The sequence below is a fragment of the Prinia subflava genome, chromosome 30, assembly GCF_021018805.1.
Source record: "Prinia subflava isolate CZ2003 ecotype Zambia chromosome 30, Cam_Psub_1.2, whole genome shotgun sequence".
Classification (NCBI taxonomy): domain Eukaryota; kingdom Metazoa; phylum Chordata; class Aves; order Passeriformes; family Cisticolidae; genus Prinia; species Prinia subflava.
In genome coordinates this window covers 2,000,633-2,018,716 of record NC_086276.1, presented here as the reverse complement: position 1 = coordinate 2,018,716, position 18,084 = coordinate 2,000,633, and the positions used below count along the sequence as shown (strand labels likewise).

The window sequence follows — 18,084 nt, the reverse complement described above, 5'->3', positions numbered from 1 at the left end:
GTGCCAGTGCAGTGCCGGTCTCTGTTGTGGTGTCGGTTCTGGTCCCAGTCTTGGTCTCGGTGCCGGTCCCAGAGCGGCGCCGCTCTCAGTGCCAGTCTCAGATCCGGTGTCGGTCTCAGTCTTGGTGCTGGTGCCGGTTCTGGTGCTGATCGTGGTCTTGGTCTCAGTCCCGGACCCAGAGATTTTAGGCCAGTTTGGGTGATTTTAGGCCAAACTGAGCAAGCTTAGGGTGGATTTTGTACAGCTTTGGATGCTTTTAGGCCAAATCTGGTGGGTTTTCGGGTGGATTTTAGATCCCTTTGGATGACTTTTGGTCCATTTGGGTGATTGTAGACCAAACTGGGCAGGTTTAGTTTGGGTTTTCGAGGCTTTTAGTGTGGAATTTAGGCCCCTTTGTCTGATTTTAGGCCAAATCTTGTGGGGTTTAGTCCCATTTGACTGATTTTAAGAAAAGCTGGTCAGTGTCAAGGTGGATTTTAGATCCTTTTGGATGATTCTAGGCCCATTGGGTGGGGTTTAGCATGGTTTGGGTGATTTTTAGGCCAACTCTGTTGGGTTTTAGGGGGGGCTTTAGGTCCCTTTGGGTGATTGTAAGACAAACCATCTATTTTCAGTGTTGATTTTACACCAACTTGGGAGACTTAAGTGTGATTTTTGGCCATTTTGTGTGGGTTTTAAAGCAGTGTCTTGGGTTGAGAATTGTAACCAAAAGTGTGTATTCTATTTTCATCTGTTGAAGTCGGTTGGGAGATATTGTTCCTTATCTTTGGTAACTCTAGGGGTGGAAAGAGGGCGGATGCCCTCTGTTAATGGGACACCTGATGACACCAGATAAGGCAGGGCCTTCTTATCTCTTCCTCCACCCATCCTCCTCCGAGGGATATCACCTGTGAATGGGCCATTGAAGGCCTCTCACATGACTGATAACATCACCTCATTCCATTGTGAGATGCTCCACCCAGTGGGAGGAGCCAAAGCCTTTCCACCGGGATAAAACCAGCAACCCCAAACACCAAGGGAGCCTGTTTGCACTGGATTCTCAGGGGATGACTGGACCCTTTCTTGAGGATCATCTCTACTTCAACGGAGCCACAACTGTCACTGTGGGAGGACTCAGTGTGGGCTGCTTCCAACAGCGTGAGCAACAGGGTGCCAGGTTTGCATTCTGACTCTGTCAGTGTCCTGTGTACTGGTGCATTTCCTTTCCTTTCCTTTCCTTTCCTTTCCTTTCCTTTCCTTTCCTTTCCTTTCCTTTCCTTTCCTTTCCTTTCCTTTCCTTTCCTTTCCTTTCCTTTCCTTTCCTTTCCTTTCCTTTCCTTTCCTTTCCTTTCCTTTCCTTTCCTTTCCTTTCCTTTCCTTTCCTTTCCTTTCCTTTCCTTTCCTTTCCTTTCCTTTCCTTTCCTTTCCTTTCCTTTCCTTTCCTTTCCTTTCCTTTCCTTTCCTTTCCTTTCCTTTCCTTTCCTTTCCCTTACTGTACTTTACCTTACTGTACTTTACTGTACTTCTTTACTTTATTTTTACTTTTCTTGTTGTTTCTTCTCTCTCTATTAAATTGTATTTCTGACTTGGAGTCTTTCTGGTTTTGCTTTCAAACCGGTACAGGCAGTTTGGGCAATTATAGGAACCTTTGCTTGGATGTTAGACCTCCTTGGATGATTTTAACCCCATTTGTCTGATTTAAGGCCAAACCATGTGATTTAGGGTGGATTTTAGTGCCCTTAGGGTGATTTTAGGCCACAGTGAGGGGATTTTAGGCCTCTTTGGGTGATTTCAGGCCAAACCTGATCAGTGTCAGAGTGGATATTAGCCCCCTTAGGAGAATTTTAGGCCTCTTTGGGTGATTTGAGGTGAAACTGGGCCCTTTTAAAACCAGCTTTCCCCTTGACCCCGCCCCTTTCCCCTCACAGTTCCCGCCCTTTCCCTGACCCCGCCCCCACAGTTCGGGGCTGGGAACGGGGGAGGAGGAGGAGGGAGGGAGGAAGAGGCGGAGCGGCAGCAGGGAGCAGGAGGAGAAGGGCAGAGGAGGCAGAGGCGGCTCCAGCGCTCCCTGAACTCGCAGCACGGCCGGGGAGCATCGCCCCCATCCCGCAGGTGCCCGAGGAGGGGGAGCTCGCCCCAAATATCCCCGGGAGTCCTTGGGTTTGGGGATTTTTGGTGGAGGGAAGTTTGGAGCTTGCAGGGCTCCAAAGCTGAGGTGCAGATGCACTTTAGGGGTCATTGGGTGCTCCCTGGGAGGTGTTTTTAGGGGGTCTCTGTGGCTGCAGAGCCCCATTGGGGGTCAGGGGGATGCGGGTCCCCCCGCGGTGGGGGTTGGGCTTCCCAGGCCGGGCCCTCCGAGCTCTGCCGGGGCCACGTGGGGAGCGCGCGGGAGCGGCGGGGCCGGGGGGACACCGGGTTTGGGGAGCCCCGGGAGAGCCACGGCTTCCCTGAGCGGGACCCCAGAGAGAGGAGAGCCCCAGAACTGCAAAGTGGGGGTCTCGAGATGGGGGGACCCCTGGGATTACTGGGACCCCGGCGGGGGGTGCTGGGGCTGGAGGGACGGGATGAGTGGGAAAGGGGTTTGGGGGTGCCGGTGCTGGAAGTGGCTGCTCCCAGTATGAGCCCAGTTCCCCCCATGTGGTTCCAGTTTCCTCGACACTCCCAGTATGAGCCCAGTCACTCCCAGTATCCCTAAGTGGGGAGACAGAAGAGGGGGGAGCTTTTCAGGTTCCTGGCACTCCCAGCAGCCTGGGGAGGGCAGGGACCGAGCAGATGGGCGATCTCCTTCCCCTTCCCTCTGGCAGGAAGACAAATTCCATCCTCTCCTTGTCCTTCCTTCCCCAGACCAGGAGCTGAGCATGGAGAGCAGGGAGGACAAAGGCGACCAGAGATGGAGCCAGAGCTCAGAGCTGGTGGTCCATGAGCAGCTTCCTGATGGGGAGAAGCCCCACAAGTGCTTTGGGTGTACAAAGAGCTTCATCTGGCGGTGCCACCTGCTCCGCCACCAGAGGATCCACACAGACGAACGGCCCTACCAGTGTGGGGAGTGTGGGAAGAGCTTCAGGAAGAGCTCCCAGCTGACTGCCCACCAGAGGATCCACACTGGGGAACGACCCTACGAGTGTGGGGAATGTGGGAAGAGGTTTCAGAACAGCTCCAGCCTGATCCGGCACCGTCACATCCACACTGGGGAGAGGCCCCATGGATGTGGGGAGTGTGGGAAGAGCTTCAGGCAGCGCTCCCACCTGATCCGTCACCAGAAGATCCACTCGGGGGAGAGACCCTACGAGTGTGAGGAATGTGGGAAGAGCTTCAGGCAGAGAAGTGACCTAAACTTCCACCAAAAGATCCACACTGGGGAGAGGCCCTACAAGTGTTCTGAGTGTGGGAAGGGGTTTCTGACCAGCACAAGGCTCCTCATACATCAGCAGACACACACAGCAGAGAGGCCCTTCCACTGCCCCAAGTGCGAGAGGGGCTTCAAGAGGAAATCCACCCTGACAAGCCACCAGTGCCTCCGCAGCACTGGGGAAAGGCCCCACAAGTGTGAGGAATGTGGGAAGAGCTTCAGTCAGAGGAAACAGCTGATCCAGTACCAGAACATCCACACTGGGGAAAGGCCGTACAAGTGTCAGCTATGTGGGAAGGGCTTCAGGCAGCTTGCCCACCTGATCCGCCACCAAATTAATCACACAGGGGAGAGGCCCTACGAGTGTGATAAATGCAGGAAGAGGTTTCAGACCAGCTCCAGTCTCCTCGTGCATCAGCGCATTCACACAGAGGAGAGGCCCTTCCGCTGCCCCGACTGCGGGAAGGGCTTCAAGGAGAACTCAACCCTCATCAAGCACCGGCGCATCCACACCGGGGAGAGACCCTACAAGTGTGAGGAATGTGGAAAGAGCTTCTCTCAGAGCTCTAACTTGACCAGACATCAACGGCGGCACCGGTAAGGGAAGCCCTGTGAGTGCCCCCAGTGCAGGAAGAGCTTCATGCACTGCTCCAGCTCCATCCCCCACTGGAGGATCCACGTTGGGCAGAGCCCTGGTGACCCACATTCCTTGTGATCCATGTTGGGAAGACATCATGCTGGTTATCTTTTTGTTTTGTCCTTCATTTTTTTCTCCTCTCCCTCTGTTTGCATTGCAGAAGCCAAGAGGGATGGGTCTGCCACCTCAAAACCACTCAAAACCTGAAGAAGCAAAACTCCATTCACCCTGGAAATGATCTGCAGCATTAATAGGGCCAAGTGCTTGGTAAGCAGTTGCTTCAAAAATCAACAATTTTATTGCTTTTTCTTGAGAAGCTCCCCATTCTCCTTTTTGTTTCTTTTCTGGGCAGGTTATAAAGGGGTCCGGCAATTATAGAAAAATCTGGGATGTGTTTTCTCCAAAACACTAGTAATCCTAAAATTTGTTGTAGCTCTTTCCTAGATTCTGGCATTTTAATTTGATCTAAGGAGGTTATCACATGCATGTATGTCGTGGTTGCAGGGGGAGGTCAATTTTTCTAGGGGGATGTGAGCAGGCTAATCAGTGATCAGCTTTTCTGCTGGCACCTGGATTGGTCACTCAGAAGTTTGGACACGCCTCTGAGGACACAAAGAGTTAAAAGCAGGACTCCAGGGGGGTTCGGCCTCTTTTAGATTCCGGTTTCAGCAGAGAGACGTGTCAGGCCTCCTTTCCCTGCCCAGCCACGAGGCTGGGTGGGGAAGGGGAAACACGTGGTCAGGCTCAGGTAAGCCGGAGCCCCGGGGGGAGAAAAGAGTGGACAGGACTGGAACTGAGCTGCCCCGTCCAGGATGGAGGGGTGGAAAACTGTGGAAGTGCCTTCTGTGTGTGCTCACCCCCCCTTCCCCCCAAACTCCGGGAGAAGGTGCCCAGCCACCTGGGGGTTGCCCAGCCTGGGAGTGCCTGAGCCTGCAGCACCCTGCCGGGAGCCAGAAACTGTTAACCCTTGCTTGGCAGAAAGAAACTTTTCTTAGACATTGATTCTCATGACTGGTGGTTTCAGAGGAGAGAGGGAAGTGGCCTAGGACCGAGATGATAAAGCACGATTGGAAGGAACCCGATGGGCAAAGAATGAGAGGCGTAGCTTTCTGAGCTGGACTTTTCTTGCATAATGTCAGGCATGGACTGAACTTAAGTCTCTTTTGAACATAAACTGCATTTTGGGTGGATACAGCTGCCCTTGCTTTTGCTACAGTGACTGGCACTTGAAGAGTGGAGCGAGCAGAGAAGAGAGGGGGAGGGTGAGGTGGTGCCCTCTGCCCTCAGGGGAGACCTGCTCTTGGAACCCTCAGCCCCTGGGTAAAAAGAGACACAGCTCGGCATGCAAGCATCCTTAAAAGAGCCCTGTATGCAGCTTTAGACTATGGACAGCGGTGAGAGCGCTGGACATAAGAATAAGAGAGTGTCACCCTGGCAGACTTCTCCAGGCAGTGCCAGGGGTGACATGGAAACACATAAGGGGTGGACCCATGTTTTCTGAGGAGCAGTCTGTGGTGCGAGAGAGACTCCTCTCTCCCTTGCTGAATTGAAGATTGGTTTGTGGGTTTTTTTGAGTGGTGATTGTTTGATCTAAAACCCAAAGGTTTGGTCTGTGAAGAGTAATGTGTGGGGGGTGGAAAATGGGAGAAGAGAAGAAATGATTTGAGAACTTTTTATTTCTGTCTCTGTGTGTGTTTAAGAGTTTTTCTGTCTCTGTTCTTATGTAATGTAATAAAGTTTTGGTGGTTTTTTTGTTTTCAAGATTTAAGCCTGCTCTGCTCTGTTCCTGATCACATCCCACAGTAGTTGTTAGGGAAAAACCATATATTCATGGGTGCATTAACATCTGGCCAGTGCCAACCCATGACAGTAACTAAAGATAATAATTCAGATTTCAACATGTTCCTTTGTCCAAAGATTAGAGCAACAGCTATGGAAAGCAAGACTGAGCAGGCTCAAGCCTTTTAGTGTCACAGAGTGTATTTTACAGCAGTTGCATTGTTCTTGTCAAAATTCATTCTCAATTGACCCATGTTCTCTCAAACAGCTGAGCTGTCTTTTATGCAGTTTTATTGTTTCTTTTCTTTGCATCCTAAGACTTCAGCCATGGGCATGTACACAGGGAAAAAGGGCTGGAATATATGTGGGGTTTTATTTGCTGCTGTTTGTTAGTTGTTGCTCATGACTCAACTGCTGCTGGAAAAATACATAATTTTTGGTGGCTGTATCATTCTGCACATGTGAGAGGACACCATTGATTTCACCCACACTGCAAAGGATTCTAAGATAAAAATTTAATTTTGCATTCAGCCTGAAGCTTGAAAGAAATGGTTTCTTTGAATTCATGTCCACTGCAAGTTTCCTGGTCCAAGCCAGAAGTTGATCGGACTGCTTGCTCCACAGGCCAAAGAGAATAACCAGCAAACCTAAGAGTAGGTTTTACAGAGTGTGTGATAAGGAAGTAGGGCACAGATTCCAATCTTCTGTAGCCAAACCATGTGGAAATGTGAGAACTCCTGAAACTATGTAAGATGAACTATTTAGCTCTCGGTCTGGCAACAGAAGACTTAGGCACTAAAATTATTTGGAAACAACAAAGATGATTTAAGTAAAAGCTGTGAGGCTTCAGAAGCTCAGTGTGGAAGACCACAATGTTTCCTACTGTCCATGAACTCAAATAGCAGATCATCACACACACTGGGGCATATTGTGAGTTGGAATGGGCTGGAAGCAGGATGACAGGAGGGGCAGAGCAGAGGCCTGTGACAAGGCTGCTGTGACAAGAATGAGGGTGGCTGAGTTTGTGTTTCATGTAGATAGACTCTGAAACCTTATTGTGTTCCCAGTTCAAAGTAATCCTTTTGGGGTGTAGTTTGGAAACGCTGCCTCTCTCACTGCTGCACCAGGGGCTTGTGCCAGCTCTCACACCCACGGCAGCTCCACGTGCAGGTGCTGTGGCAGCGCTTTGGGTGGTGCCCCCACACACGGATCTGTGTCAGTCCGTGCGCTTATGCAGGGGCAGTGACCTGCTGCCCCTCTGGGACAGCTGCCATCCTCACCCTTCCCAGACACACACCTCCAAATATCCTTGCTGTCTGCAGCCCTTGCTGCTCCCCTGTGTGTGCCCAGCTGCACTCCCTGCCCCACTCCCTGTGGAAGAGCTTCTCTATATCACATCAACCCTATTCTCCTACTTTATTCTGATTTTCCTCTTCTCTGGTCCTGAGAAGGAAATCAATATTCTGGCACCTGTGGGTTCTGAACAGATCACTTGGAAACATTGATCTGGAAGAAACATTTTCTGGGAGAAAAGGTTTGCATGCCTGTGATAAAAGTTCTGCCAAACATAAAACACTGGGCAGAAAACACATCAGTGCCTCTTACAGAAAGCCTAAAATGTCAGAGGGGAAAGGAAAAGCAATACCCAATACAAGTTGGAAAGTGAATTTGAGATCCAATTCCTAGGGAAAAGGAGTCCTTTCTTTTTCAGGATGGATTGACTTACATCCGAATTTTTCCTTTTAACATAGTTGAATATTTGAATTTATTTTCATTAATTTTCTTCCAAACCAATGTTTCTGTTGGTATCTAATGTTATTGATGATGTATTTATTGCTGTCTATAAAGATGGCAAATTAGTACACAGAACTGATAGGAGAAGGTCCATTATTTTTGCAGTTAATAGAAGTGAAATATATGCAGAGGTGTCCTTCAGACACATTTTGAAGTCTTTATTAAAATACAACTAAAAGGCATTGCATAAAACAATATATCTCATTAAAATCTCACCATATACTCTTGCTATGAACATCTTCCCTTCTTAGCACTAAATTTAGAAATCTGGGGAATCACTTGCATCTTTTTCTCTGAAAAACCATTCAGCAATCCAGGGAGAGATATGATGGAATTATTCCGGTTCTCATCACAGCTGAAAAAATCTCCTCTGTTCTTATTAAAAATATTCATTATTATTTCATCAGGTAATGTCAGTGGCAAAGCCACAGAATTAGGTTCTGTTGCCTTTCAGTGTGTTTGGAATAGAAAATGAGTTCCTTTTCCTGAGATATTTGAAAATAAATGTCCTCTGGAAATCTGGATTTCCCGAGAGATTTGAAAGTAAATGTCCTCTAAAAATCTGGCAGGATAAAAAAGACAATACCAAATTAAAGCGCAGCAGACACAGTTCTTACATGGCTGCTGTGAAGCAAGTCCTACACTTCAAAGCATTTCATTTTTCAAGGTCAAATTCAGGATCTAGTTGCATTTTCCTGTGCACTTCAATGACTAAAGATGCAGTTCAACCCACTTGCACCTCAAAACTGTCGGTGAGGGCTTTCCCAAGCAGAATTCCAAAGCAGCCCAACAACAGAACAAAGCAGGTTTCAGTGGCTTCAGGAGCCCTTAAACAGTGCATATGAACTGGAGGGGCTGGTCCACCCTTAAGGAGACAAAGCTGTGCACGTCTCTTTAGCAGAGATATCTATTAGCCCAATTTCTTCTTTCTTACTATTTCACTACTTAAAGCGAAGGAGTCCAAAGGCCAGCAAGCTGAAGGGAGGTGTTCCTGGTTACCTAGCTACTGCAACAACACACTCATCTGTAACAGTGAGAAATATGATTGGACAGAGATGTTCTGCTTCAGCTATTTCCAACCATACCATCTATCAGCAGTGGAACGGTTGTTTTAAAAGTATAGGTAGAACATGTATTCTAAAGCGAATTTGTACATCTTAATCTCCTGAAAAGTGTTTTTCAGAAAAAAACCAAAAAGATATTACATCTGATTTTATGTAAAGACTTGACCATATATTTCACCTTTTACTGTATAGACCGTAAGGAATTGTAAGTACTTGTCGAACACAATCTTTCCCAAACATAAGTTCTCTCTTCTTTGCTAGAACAGAATTAATTCCCCAAGTTTGTTTCCACGTGTGGCTTTGGGCGCGCAGCCCCGGGCCCCCTACAAACACCAGCTGCCCGCTGCCACTTCACCTGCCTGAGCTCCTGCCTGCGGCCTCGGCACCAAAACCAGGCTGTGGGCAGCCAGGGAGCAGAGCCCTGTTCCCGCAGGAGGCTCTCCTGCCTCACCTTCCAGGACGCTCCGCTGTGCGCAGCCCTTCTCCCGCCCGCCCGGAACGCTCTTGGGACAACAGAGCACAAGCTGGCCAGCTCTGGGGCAGCAGAGCCCAAACACAGGCGCAGGGAGACGCAGCGGCTGTTTTGAAGCCGTGCCCCAAAGAGATGGGGACGGTCCCCTGTCTCTGGTCTCTCTGGGCTGGGCTTCGGAATGGGTCTGAGCCAGGGGCTGCCGTTCCTCGCTTGTGGGCAGAGCACAAGCGCCACAACTGCAGCCAGCATGCAGGCACTGCCTGACAGTGCTGCCTCCACTGGCACGCTCACGCCTCTGGTCTCAGCCGCTCGGCTGCTGCTGCTGCTGTTCCATTTGCTTTAGGCACAGGCAGAGCTCACTGGTAGGCCACCATGGCCTCTGGTTCTGCCCTCCTCCTGTCCCCGTGCGGGGATGGAGCATTGCTGTGCTTGCAGGAAGCTCTTGGTGAAAACTTCCAGCACGGCAAGCTCCTCTGCCCTCCGTGGATGCTTGCCCTGCAATCCCTCACGGCTGGCTTCAGAGCATACTCAAGCTGGCTCTTCTAAAACCCAGGGTCCTTGTTCCCTTCAGCGTGCTCAGCATGTGTGTGAAGTGCTCCATGCTGTGCAACTGGACCTGCAGGACCTGTTCCTCTGCAGCCTGAGGTGCCCTTGCTCCCCTGTGTCCATGCACAAAGCACAGCACGCAGGAGAAGGGCAGCAGGGCTCTCCTGTGTGTCCCAGGGCTCAGGTTTTGCGCCGCTTCAGCTGCGCAGAGTCACAGGTGAAGTCAAAGAAAGCCAACTTTATTAAAGGAAGGCGAAGCAAAGGGGTGAGCTGGGAGGCAAAACACAGGATGGGTAGAAAAGGGTCTGAGGGCTGCAGGGAGGGAGGGAGCTGCCAACAGGGAAGGAGATGGCAGGGAGCTCCTGGAGCTTCCCACAGGCTCAGCTGTGAGCAGCAACAGCTCTGCCTGGAGTCTGCTCTGCAGGTGGTGCCATCTTCACAGGGATGTGGAGATCACCAGAGGACGCCAGTTCTCCTCATCCAGCAGACAGAGTAGGGCTGATCTTCTGTCAAACAGCAGCTGGATGAACTGGCTGAAGAAGGAGGGGCTCTCGTATTCCCTCAGGGCTTGAAGGGCTGCAAGAGAAAAGAACGGAGCCACGGTCAGAGGCTGGATTGCAGGAATGCAAGGACGCTCCTGCCAGGGCCATGCCATCCGTCTCTTGCCATGGCCAGGAGGGAGCGGGAGACAAGGGCACGGTGCCGCAAGGTGCTGGCCACGGATCCCGCAGGTGTCCCTGGAAGCTCTCCGCGCCGGGCCCGCGCCGCCCCTCGTCCGCACAGGGAGCAGAGCAGAGCCCTCCGCAGCCTGGGCAGGGCTTGGAGCTCCGTGCCCGGGATCTGCAGCTGCCCCGGCGGCCCCGCTGCCGCCCTCACTCACCCTCAGTGAGGAGCTGGAGCTCCTCCTTCTGCCCCATCATGAGCACTCCGGCAAGCCCTGGCAAGACAGAGCGTGTCGCGGCCCCGGGCGGCACAGCTGCCCCCCACGGGCGCTGCCGGCGCTGTGGCCACACGGCCTCGTCCCCCGCGGGGCTCAGCCGGGCCCTGGCGCACGCTGAGCCCAAGGAGGGCACGGCTGCGGGAGGGCGGCGGCAGCGCCGAGGGCGGGCGGGGCAGCGGCGCCCGGGCCCGGCTCCCGCTGCGAGGGAGCAGCCGGGCGGGGAGGCGGGCAGGGCCGCCGGGCTGGTGGCTCACCGAGGCACCTGACGGCCGCCTGTCGCAGGGGCTCCTGCCGGCTCTGCAGGCACGGCAGGGCCCAGCGGAGGTGCTCGGCCGCTCGGCTCTCGTCCTCCAGCAGCTGCGGAGAGCGCCAGCAGGGAAGGCTTGGCGCGGGCTCTGCCCCTCGGCCGGGCGCTCCCTGCGCCCAGCGCCGGCCTCCCCGGCCCGCACAGCGCCGAGGGGCAGAGGGCCGGCAGCTGCCCGGGGAGCTGCCGTGCTCCAGGCCCGCAGCCCGGCCGGGGCTCCGTGGGCACCCGGCTCGGGGCCGGAGGAGCCCGGGCCAGAGCCCGGGCAAGGGAGCGGCGTGTGGGGCGCGGGCTGGCTCCCCTGGGTGCGGCGCTGGGCAGGGGGACAGCTGCCAGCCCCGCATGCTGAGCACCGGGGCCAGGGCGCTTCTCCAGGCTGCGCCTGGGCCTTCCAGGCTGTCCTTACCAGGCACTCGGCGAACTTCATCCGCTGCTCCATCGGCGGCTCCTCCCTCAGCAGCTCCTCGAGATCCCTCCTCCTCAGGAGGCGTGCCGCACGAAGCAGAGCTTGGCGGGAGGCCTGGAGAGCAGCAGAGAGGCCGAGCTGGTACCAGAGCCCAGGGCACAGGAGGCGCATCCCTGTGCCAAGGCCGGGCGAGGCTGGAGCCCGCCAGGCGGCAGGGCCGGAGGCAGCCGAGCCCCCTCCCAGGGGTGCAGCAACATCCCACAAAACCTCACCTCTGCCACATGCTTGTTCTCGTCATGCCAGCGCAGGAAGAGTGGGAACAGGCTCCGGCTCACAATTCTCGTGAGAGGATTTTCCCCCTCTTCCGCTACCAGCTCCATCACCTTGCAGAAGAGCTGGATGGAGAGCAGCTGCACATGGCTGTTGTCCTGGAGGAAAGGAGAAGACCTCAGCACCAGCTACTCTGGGCCCAGCAGGGCAAAGGCCCAAAGCTGCACAGGGCACAAAGTTTCCAGGCACATCCAGTGCCCGTGGCTGGGGGCACAGAGCCTTACGTTCTGAAAGTGTGGCAGGAGCGGCTCGGCCAGCTTCGAGACAGTGACGCTGGGTATCTGGAGGTCTTTCTCCTGGAGCATACACGTGAGCACAGTGAGGCTCATGGCAACCATCTCTCCGTCTGGGTCGGCCAGGTGCTCCACCAGGTGTGGATACATGCCGCGTATGCCTCCGCCCTGGGTGCAACACAGGGCTGTGCTGTGAAGCCGTGAACAACCGCAGCACCACCAGCGGCCTGGCCCTGCAAGCCCAGCCAGCTGCCGCAGAGCCAAAGGCCTGTCCCGAGGCACTGGGGCAGCTGAAGCGGGAGGCAGCAGAGCTGGGAGCAGCTGCCTCAGCCGCTGAAGCCCAGCCCAGCCCAAGGGGCTGCCTTCCCCAGCCCCACGCTGCCAGCACGGCTCCAGCCGCTGCCCCCTTCTCACCAGCGAGGGCTCCTTGCTGAGCAGCACGGGGCCTCTGAGCCCCAGGCGCAGCCTGTCCCTGCACTTGCTGGGCAGGTGCCTGGACATGACCGTCAGGGCACTCTGACCGTGTTTGCTCAAGTCCAGGCACTCCAGGACCTGGAAGGCACAGAGCAGTGACAGGGGAGCCGGCCGGCAGGAGCCTGGAAGCGCACAGGGCGCGGGCACGGTCCCAGGCGGCTGCAGCTGCGAGAGGCCAGAGAGCTGGCAGGCAGCGCAGCCAGGCAGCGCTGGCCCTCAGGCTCACCTCCACAAAGAAGGCCAGGGCAGGCAGATCCCAACGTGGCTGCTCCTCGAGCAGGGTGAGCAGGCAGAAGGCGATGCGGGGACACGAGGAGGTCAAGCCACGGCGCATCTCCCTTGTAAGAGTCGGTCTGAAAATCCCTCATTTCTGCCTCACGACTGTCAGAGGCCAAGACCCTGGCCCATGGACCCTGGGCCACAGCACAGGCCAAGTTTTCCCTGCAGCTGCTGTCACTGGACCAAGACGCCCTCCTCAGGGACCCATGCATGAAACAATGGGGACTGTTACGGTTTCTGGCCATGTTTGCAAAGAGATGTTCCTGTACTGACCGTACTTGGTAAGACCTGAGCTGCACCGCTCCCCCTATTGTGAAAGAACACCTGCGATACCCACGAAACCGACCCCCCTTCCTGGCATCTTGCCTCTCGCTTTGAAAAGAACTATAACAACCCCACCAGAAGAGCAGGCTTCTGAGGCCTCCCCTTCGGACGACGGCTCCATTGACCTACGTGCCACGAAGACTGCGAAGGTGGTCTGTTCGTACCGGCGTCACGAGGACTCCCGTCTGTCAGTCGGTAGCTATACCCTTTCTTTACCCCCCTTTCTCTCCCTCTCTCTCTCCCTCTCTTCTTTCCCCTTCTTTTCTATCGCATAACTGTGTGTATCAATAAAGATACAATTGATTTCACTTGAATTAAGTTATCACTGCCTCTTTTTGCACTCTGAAATCAAAACGAACCATCACGACCATCCTTTGGCTCGTGACATTAAATTGGCGTCACCGTGACAGGGTCCTGATTGACAGAGGGGTTGCAGGTTGTCTATAGTCTGTACTAGGAAGAGGAAGATTAGCCTCAGCCGCACCTAGCCCGTCACTTCGGTGAACGAAGCTAGAAAGCAAGGGGGCTTTTCTGATTCTTCGCACACTGTAGACACCTAGGTGAAAAGCATCCCTATACTCTATTGAGGTGTATCTGTCTTCAGGATTTCACAAAAGATCTCCTAGTGCAAAAAGAGAAACTGTTTTTTGTGTGTGAACTGTCTTGTTGAGAGAAGGGACACCTTGACGTAACTAAACAGTGCCTCAGCAGACAGGATTTGTCCCTTCACCCACCCCAGGGAAAGAGGTGAAAACAGCGTAGCTGTGTCAAACATTAACTCCCTGTTGTGGTTTTTGATCACCTCCACAAAATGACTGATGATAATACACTTAAAACCGCATTTTATGCACTGTTAGCAAAACACAATTGCAAGCCATCTACTGGTGGCGAAACTTGGGCTCAAGAGCATTGGTTTGATCTTGAAAGTGTGATGAATAGGATTTCCTCTTTACAAAGTGAACTCAAATATAAAATTGGCAAAGACAAAGCAGTAATTTGCTCTGTCCTGGGAGCGTGTCTCACAGCTGCAATTGATGATCGCCATAAGCGATATGAGGAAGACAAAGCTGTGATAGACTCCCTCCAAAATTTAGTAAAAATATTACAAAGCCAGCTAAATGAAGAACGCAATGAAAATCACATACTGAGAAATGCTTTAAGAGATGAATATTGCAAAAATCAAATGAATTCTGACTCCTTAAAGGAGACAGAACAAACTGACACACTTGACACCAAACAAATTTACCCACACAAAGAATTGGAAACAGTCAAAAATTGTGGTGAATACTGCTGTCCTCATTTGAGGCCTTTAATTAAAACAGAATTCAATTACATTGGAGATGACGATTACGAGCCACATATTACATCCAAAGAAACCCCTTTTACAGCCACAGAGTTAGTTAGACTGAAAAAAGAATACAGCAGGCTTCCACATGAGACGGAGACAGAATATGTCTTCCGTGTGTCCCTCACAGGAGGAGACCAAATCAAATTAACTGAACAGGAAGCCAGTGGGTATTGGGGCCATGGAGTCTTTTTAACAACAGGAGACAAACGTAATGCATGGTCCATAACCCAACGGGCTGCCTTTTGGGCTGGCGGAATTAATGCCTTGGAAAGGGGTGATCCTGTAGCTATTCCCAGCACCCCTGATAACATACTGGAGAGTGTACAAAAAGCCGCCTGCCTTCAAATGATACATGAAAGGAAATTAATTCCTGGATATGACTCTCCTATGCAATTGCCTGTGAAGCCCGAAATTATGACCCCTTTAATCCGTGGGCTCCCAGAGTTCTTAAAACCAACTGCAATTGCTTTACAAAAGACTATCACTGCACTAAGTCCTGTAGAAAGACTTGAGAGATTTCTTGGCAACCCCAGCGAAAGAAATTCACCTAATGACCAAAATTCCAGCCCGAATTCAACTTCTTCCCATGCCACAACCGCTCAAACCAATCCAGCTACTAATGATCGTAAAGTCTGGATTTGGAGCGAAATTGCAGTTGAATTGATAAACTACTGTAGACAATATGGGCCAGTTTCCACATCACAAGACACCTCACAGAAAATCAAAGGCATTAGAAATGTTAAAACTGCTAAAAATGAAAACTCAGACAAAGGGAAAAACATCACTACATGACAACACTGGTGGCTGTTAGGCATTAAAAGGGGGGTGCCCAAAGATGTCATGGATGGCTTGCCGCTAGACAAATTGCAGAAAATAATCTCAAACTGGCATTTTAAAAAACCAAGTTTGCCAGCTCTAGCCATTGGCAAGAAAACACAACCTAACACACATTCTTCTTATGATGATCTGGGCAGTGAGCCCAGAAATAACCAAACAATTCAAAGCACTGCACCCCCCGCCATACAGCAAGCAAACAACAAGTCACATCAAAACCCCCCCACTCAAGACCTAATTGACTTCAGCAGTGAACCAAAAAAGGTTTTTCACTAAGACCATTACTTAAAGGTGAGCGAAGTAATGGTTTTTGGATTTATCTCAGAATGCTCACAAAAACAGAAAAAGGAGACCTAATAATCACAGCCATCACAGGTCCCAAAAGAGCACCCATAAGTTACCTCATTGACACTGGTGCTCAAATCTCTGCTTTAACAATTAGAGATGCACAAAAATGTGGAGTTGTGCCAACAAAAAAGAAATACTGTGTCTTAAATGCACTTGGAATATCTGAAGTTATGAGAGCAGCTCTAGTAAGAATTCTCCTGCCAGGAGATGAAAACATGCTCTCTATAGACATAGTGATAGGAGACATTCCATACAGTCTCCTAGGGCTAAATGCCATCATTGGTAAACAATGGTTTGACACCGAGGGGAATCTCTGGTCTTTTGGCACACCAATGCTCAACATTAGATTACTTCAAACAGCACCACCATTACCACACAGCAAAGTGACAAATGTCAAACAATACCCACTTGCGTTAGGAGCCAAAGAAGGGATAAAACCAGTGATACAAGATCTAAAAGAACAAGGAGTTATAGTACACACACACTCTCCCTATAACTCACCAGTCTGGCCAGTCAGAAATCCAAACGGCAAATGGAGACTCACAATTGATTTCCGCAGACTGAATTCAAACACAGAGCCCCTAACAGCAGCAGTTCCAAATTTAGCTGAATTAATAATATTAATTCAGGAAAAAGCTCACACAATCATGGCAACTATAGATGTCAAAGACATGTTTTTCATGATACCTTTACAACCAGGTGACAGAGATCGATTTGCTTTCACCTGGGAAGGCCAACAATACACATTCACCAGACTCCCCCAAGGGTATCGACACTCTCCCACCCTTGCACACCATGCTCTAGCCCAAGAATTAGAAAAAATACACATACCTGACAATATAGGTGTTTATCAATACATTGATGACATTCTTGTAGGCGGGGAGGAGGTAGAAGAAGTGGGAAACGCCCAGCAGAAAATAATTTCCCACTTAGAAAGCCTTGACCTAAAAATCCCACCTGAGAAAATTCAAAAACCTTCCAATGAGGTAAAATTCCTGGGCATTTGGTGGAAAGCAGGTATGACCTGTATTCCACATGACACTTTAACCTCTCTGGATCAGATTAAAATGCCACAATCCAGGAAAGAACTGCAACAAGCTTTAGGGTTACTAGTGTTTTGGAGAAAACACATCCCAGATTTTTCAATAATTGCCAGACCCCTTTACAACTTGCTGAGAAAGGGAAAAAATTGGGAATGGGGTGATTCCCAAGAAGAGGCTTTAAAATTATTAATTTTTGAAGCAACAGCACACCAGGCACTTGGTCCCATTCACCCCACAGATCCTTTCCAAGTAGAATGGGGTTTTGCTAACTCAGGACTGTCAGTGCACATCTGGCAAAGAGGTCCTGAGGGACCCATAAGGCCTGTTGGTTTCTTTTCCCGTGGTTTCAAAGATGCAGAAAATAGATACACTGTTTGGGAGAAAGGGTTGTTTGTAGTTAGTTTAGCTCTGGTAGAAGTAGAGAAAATCATACGACAACAGCCCATTGTTCTGAGAGGTCCCTTTAAAGTCATCAAAGCAGTCACTGCAGGAACCCCGCCACCAGAAGGGGTGGCACAGAGGGCCTCAGTGAGAAAATGGTATGCCCAAATAGAACATTACTGTAATATGTTCTCCATAACTGAAGGGGCTGTAAAGAACTTACCCATACAAGAAACAGAAAACTTGGATGACAGCCAAGAGAAACCAGTCTCAGTGATCAAAGTAGCTCGCCCTTTCACACCCGAGCAGTCAGCAAACTCCTGGTTCACAGATGCTTCAGCCAAGAGAGAAGGAAAGGTATGGAAATACAGAGCTGTTGCTATTAACACTTCCTCTGGTGAACGTATTATTACAGAAGGGGAGGGCAGTGCCCAGGTGGGTGAGCTCATAGCAGTGTGGAGTGTTTTTGACCGAGAAGCACAGAACACCTCCCCTGTCTGCATTTACACTGACTCCTATGCTGTGTTTAAGGGATGCACTGAGTGGCTTCCTTTCTGGCAACAGAATGATTGGGAAGTTAACAGGGTCCCAGTGTGGCAAAAGGAAAAATGGCAAGAGATTTTAAATATCGCAAGCCAAGGAGACTTTGCCATTGGGTGGGTGCCAGCTCATCAGGGAGATGAGAACCCTGCAAGAGAGTGGAACAACAAAGCTGATGAGCTAGCAAGACTGAGTCCCCTGAAAAATAACCAGATAGCTGAAGACTGGGAGTACCTGTTAGAATGGTTGCATGTAAAAAGACATCACACTGGTATAAAAGATTTGTACCAGGAAGCCCTTGCCCGCGGTTGGCCAGTCACCAGAGAAATGTGTAAAACATGCATATCAGCCTGCAGCCAATGCCGCAAACGATTAGAAAGACACCCTCTGGAAGATGACCCTCTGCACCTCAGAACAGGTAAAGGTTTATGGGACGCTTGGCAGGTAGATTACATCGGTCCCTTTAAGAGGTCAGGAGGTAAGCGTTACGTGTTAGTAGGAGTAGAAATAACATCTGGATTAGTTCAGGCTAATGCATTCAAAAGAGCTACAGGAGAAAACACTGTTTCAGCACTGCAAGAGTGGTTTGGAACCTTTCCCAAACCACAAGAGATCCAATCTGATAATGGGTCTCATTTTACTGCTAAGGTGGTGCAAGACTGGGCAAAAGGTGAAGGTAT

General features: G+C 51.1%; 3 protein-coding genes across 3 annotated transcripts in view; 2 read left to right on the top strand and 1 right to left on the bottom strand.

The window, feature by feature from the left end:
* LOC134562691 (zinc finger protein 91-like) overlaps positions 1-18,084 on the top strand; it is an 83,758-nt gene that overhangs the window by 24,461 nt on the left and 41,213 nt on the right. The window contains exon 2 of the mRNA XM_063420198.1: positions 2,898-3,916. Coding sequence (XP_063276268.1) covers positions 2,898-3,916 — 1,019 coding nt within the window. The remainder of the gene's footprint in view (positions 1-2,897; positions 3,917-18,084) is intronic.
* LOC134562720 (zinc finger protein 239-like) overlaps positions 2,020-18,084 on the top strand; it is a 444,533-nt gene continuing 428,468 nt past the window's right edge. Inside the window, exon 1 of the mRNA XM_063420245.1 lies at positions 2,020-2,091. The gene's annotated coding sequence lies outside the window, so the exon portion shown is untranslated. The remainder of the gene's footprint in view (positions 2,092-18,084) is intronic.
* LOC134562726 (uncharacterized) lies at positions 10,009-12,645 on the bottom strand. Its single transcript, XM_063420255.1, has 8 exons — positions 12,534-12,645; positions 12,248-12,385; positions 11,825-12,001; positions 11,543-11,698; positions 11,271-11,384; positions 10,815-10,917; positions 10,501-10,557; positions 10,009-10,196 (listed from the first exon to the last, which is right to left on the bottom strand). The coding sequence occupies exons 1-8, from the start codon at positions 12,639-12,641 to the stop codon at positions 10,057-10,059; spliced, it is 993 nt and encodes a 330-aa protein (XP_063276325.1). The 5' UTR covers positions 12,642-12,645; the 3' UTR covers positions 10,009-10,056.

What these genes read in the sequence shown, in the direction of transcription:
- LOC134562726 (XM_063420255.1), bottom strand. Translation starts at nt 12,641, where the DNA reads ATGCGCCGTGGCTTGACCTCCTCGTGTCCCCGCATCGCCTTCTGCCTG. An exon ending in TCAGCAAGGAGCCCTCGCTG is followed by an intron (nt 12,002 to 12,247) that starts GTGAGAAGGGGG and finishes TGTTGCACCCAG; the next exon opens with GGCGGAGGCATACGCGGCAT. An exon ending in GGCGGCCGTCAGGTGCCTCG is followed by an intron (nt 10,558 to 10,814) that starts GTGAGCCACCAG and finishes CTGTCTTGCCAG; the next exon opens with GGCTTGCCGGAGTGCTCATG.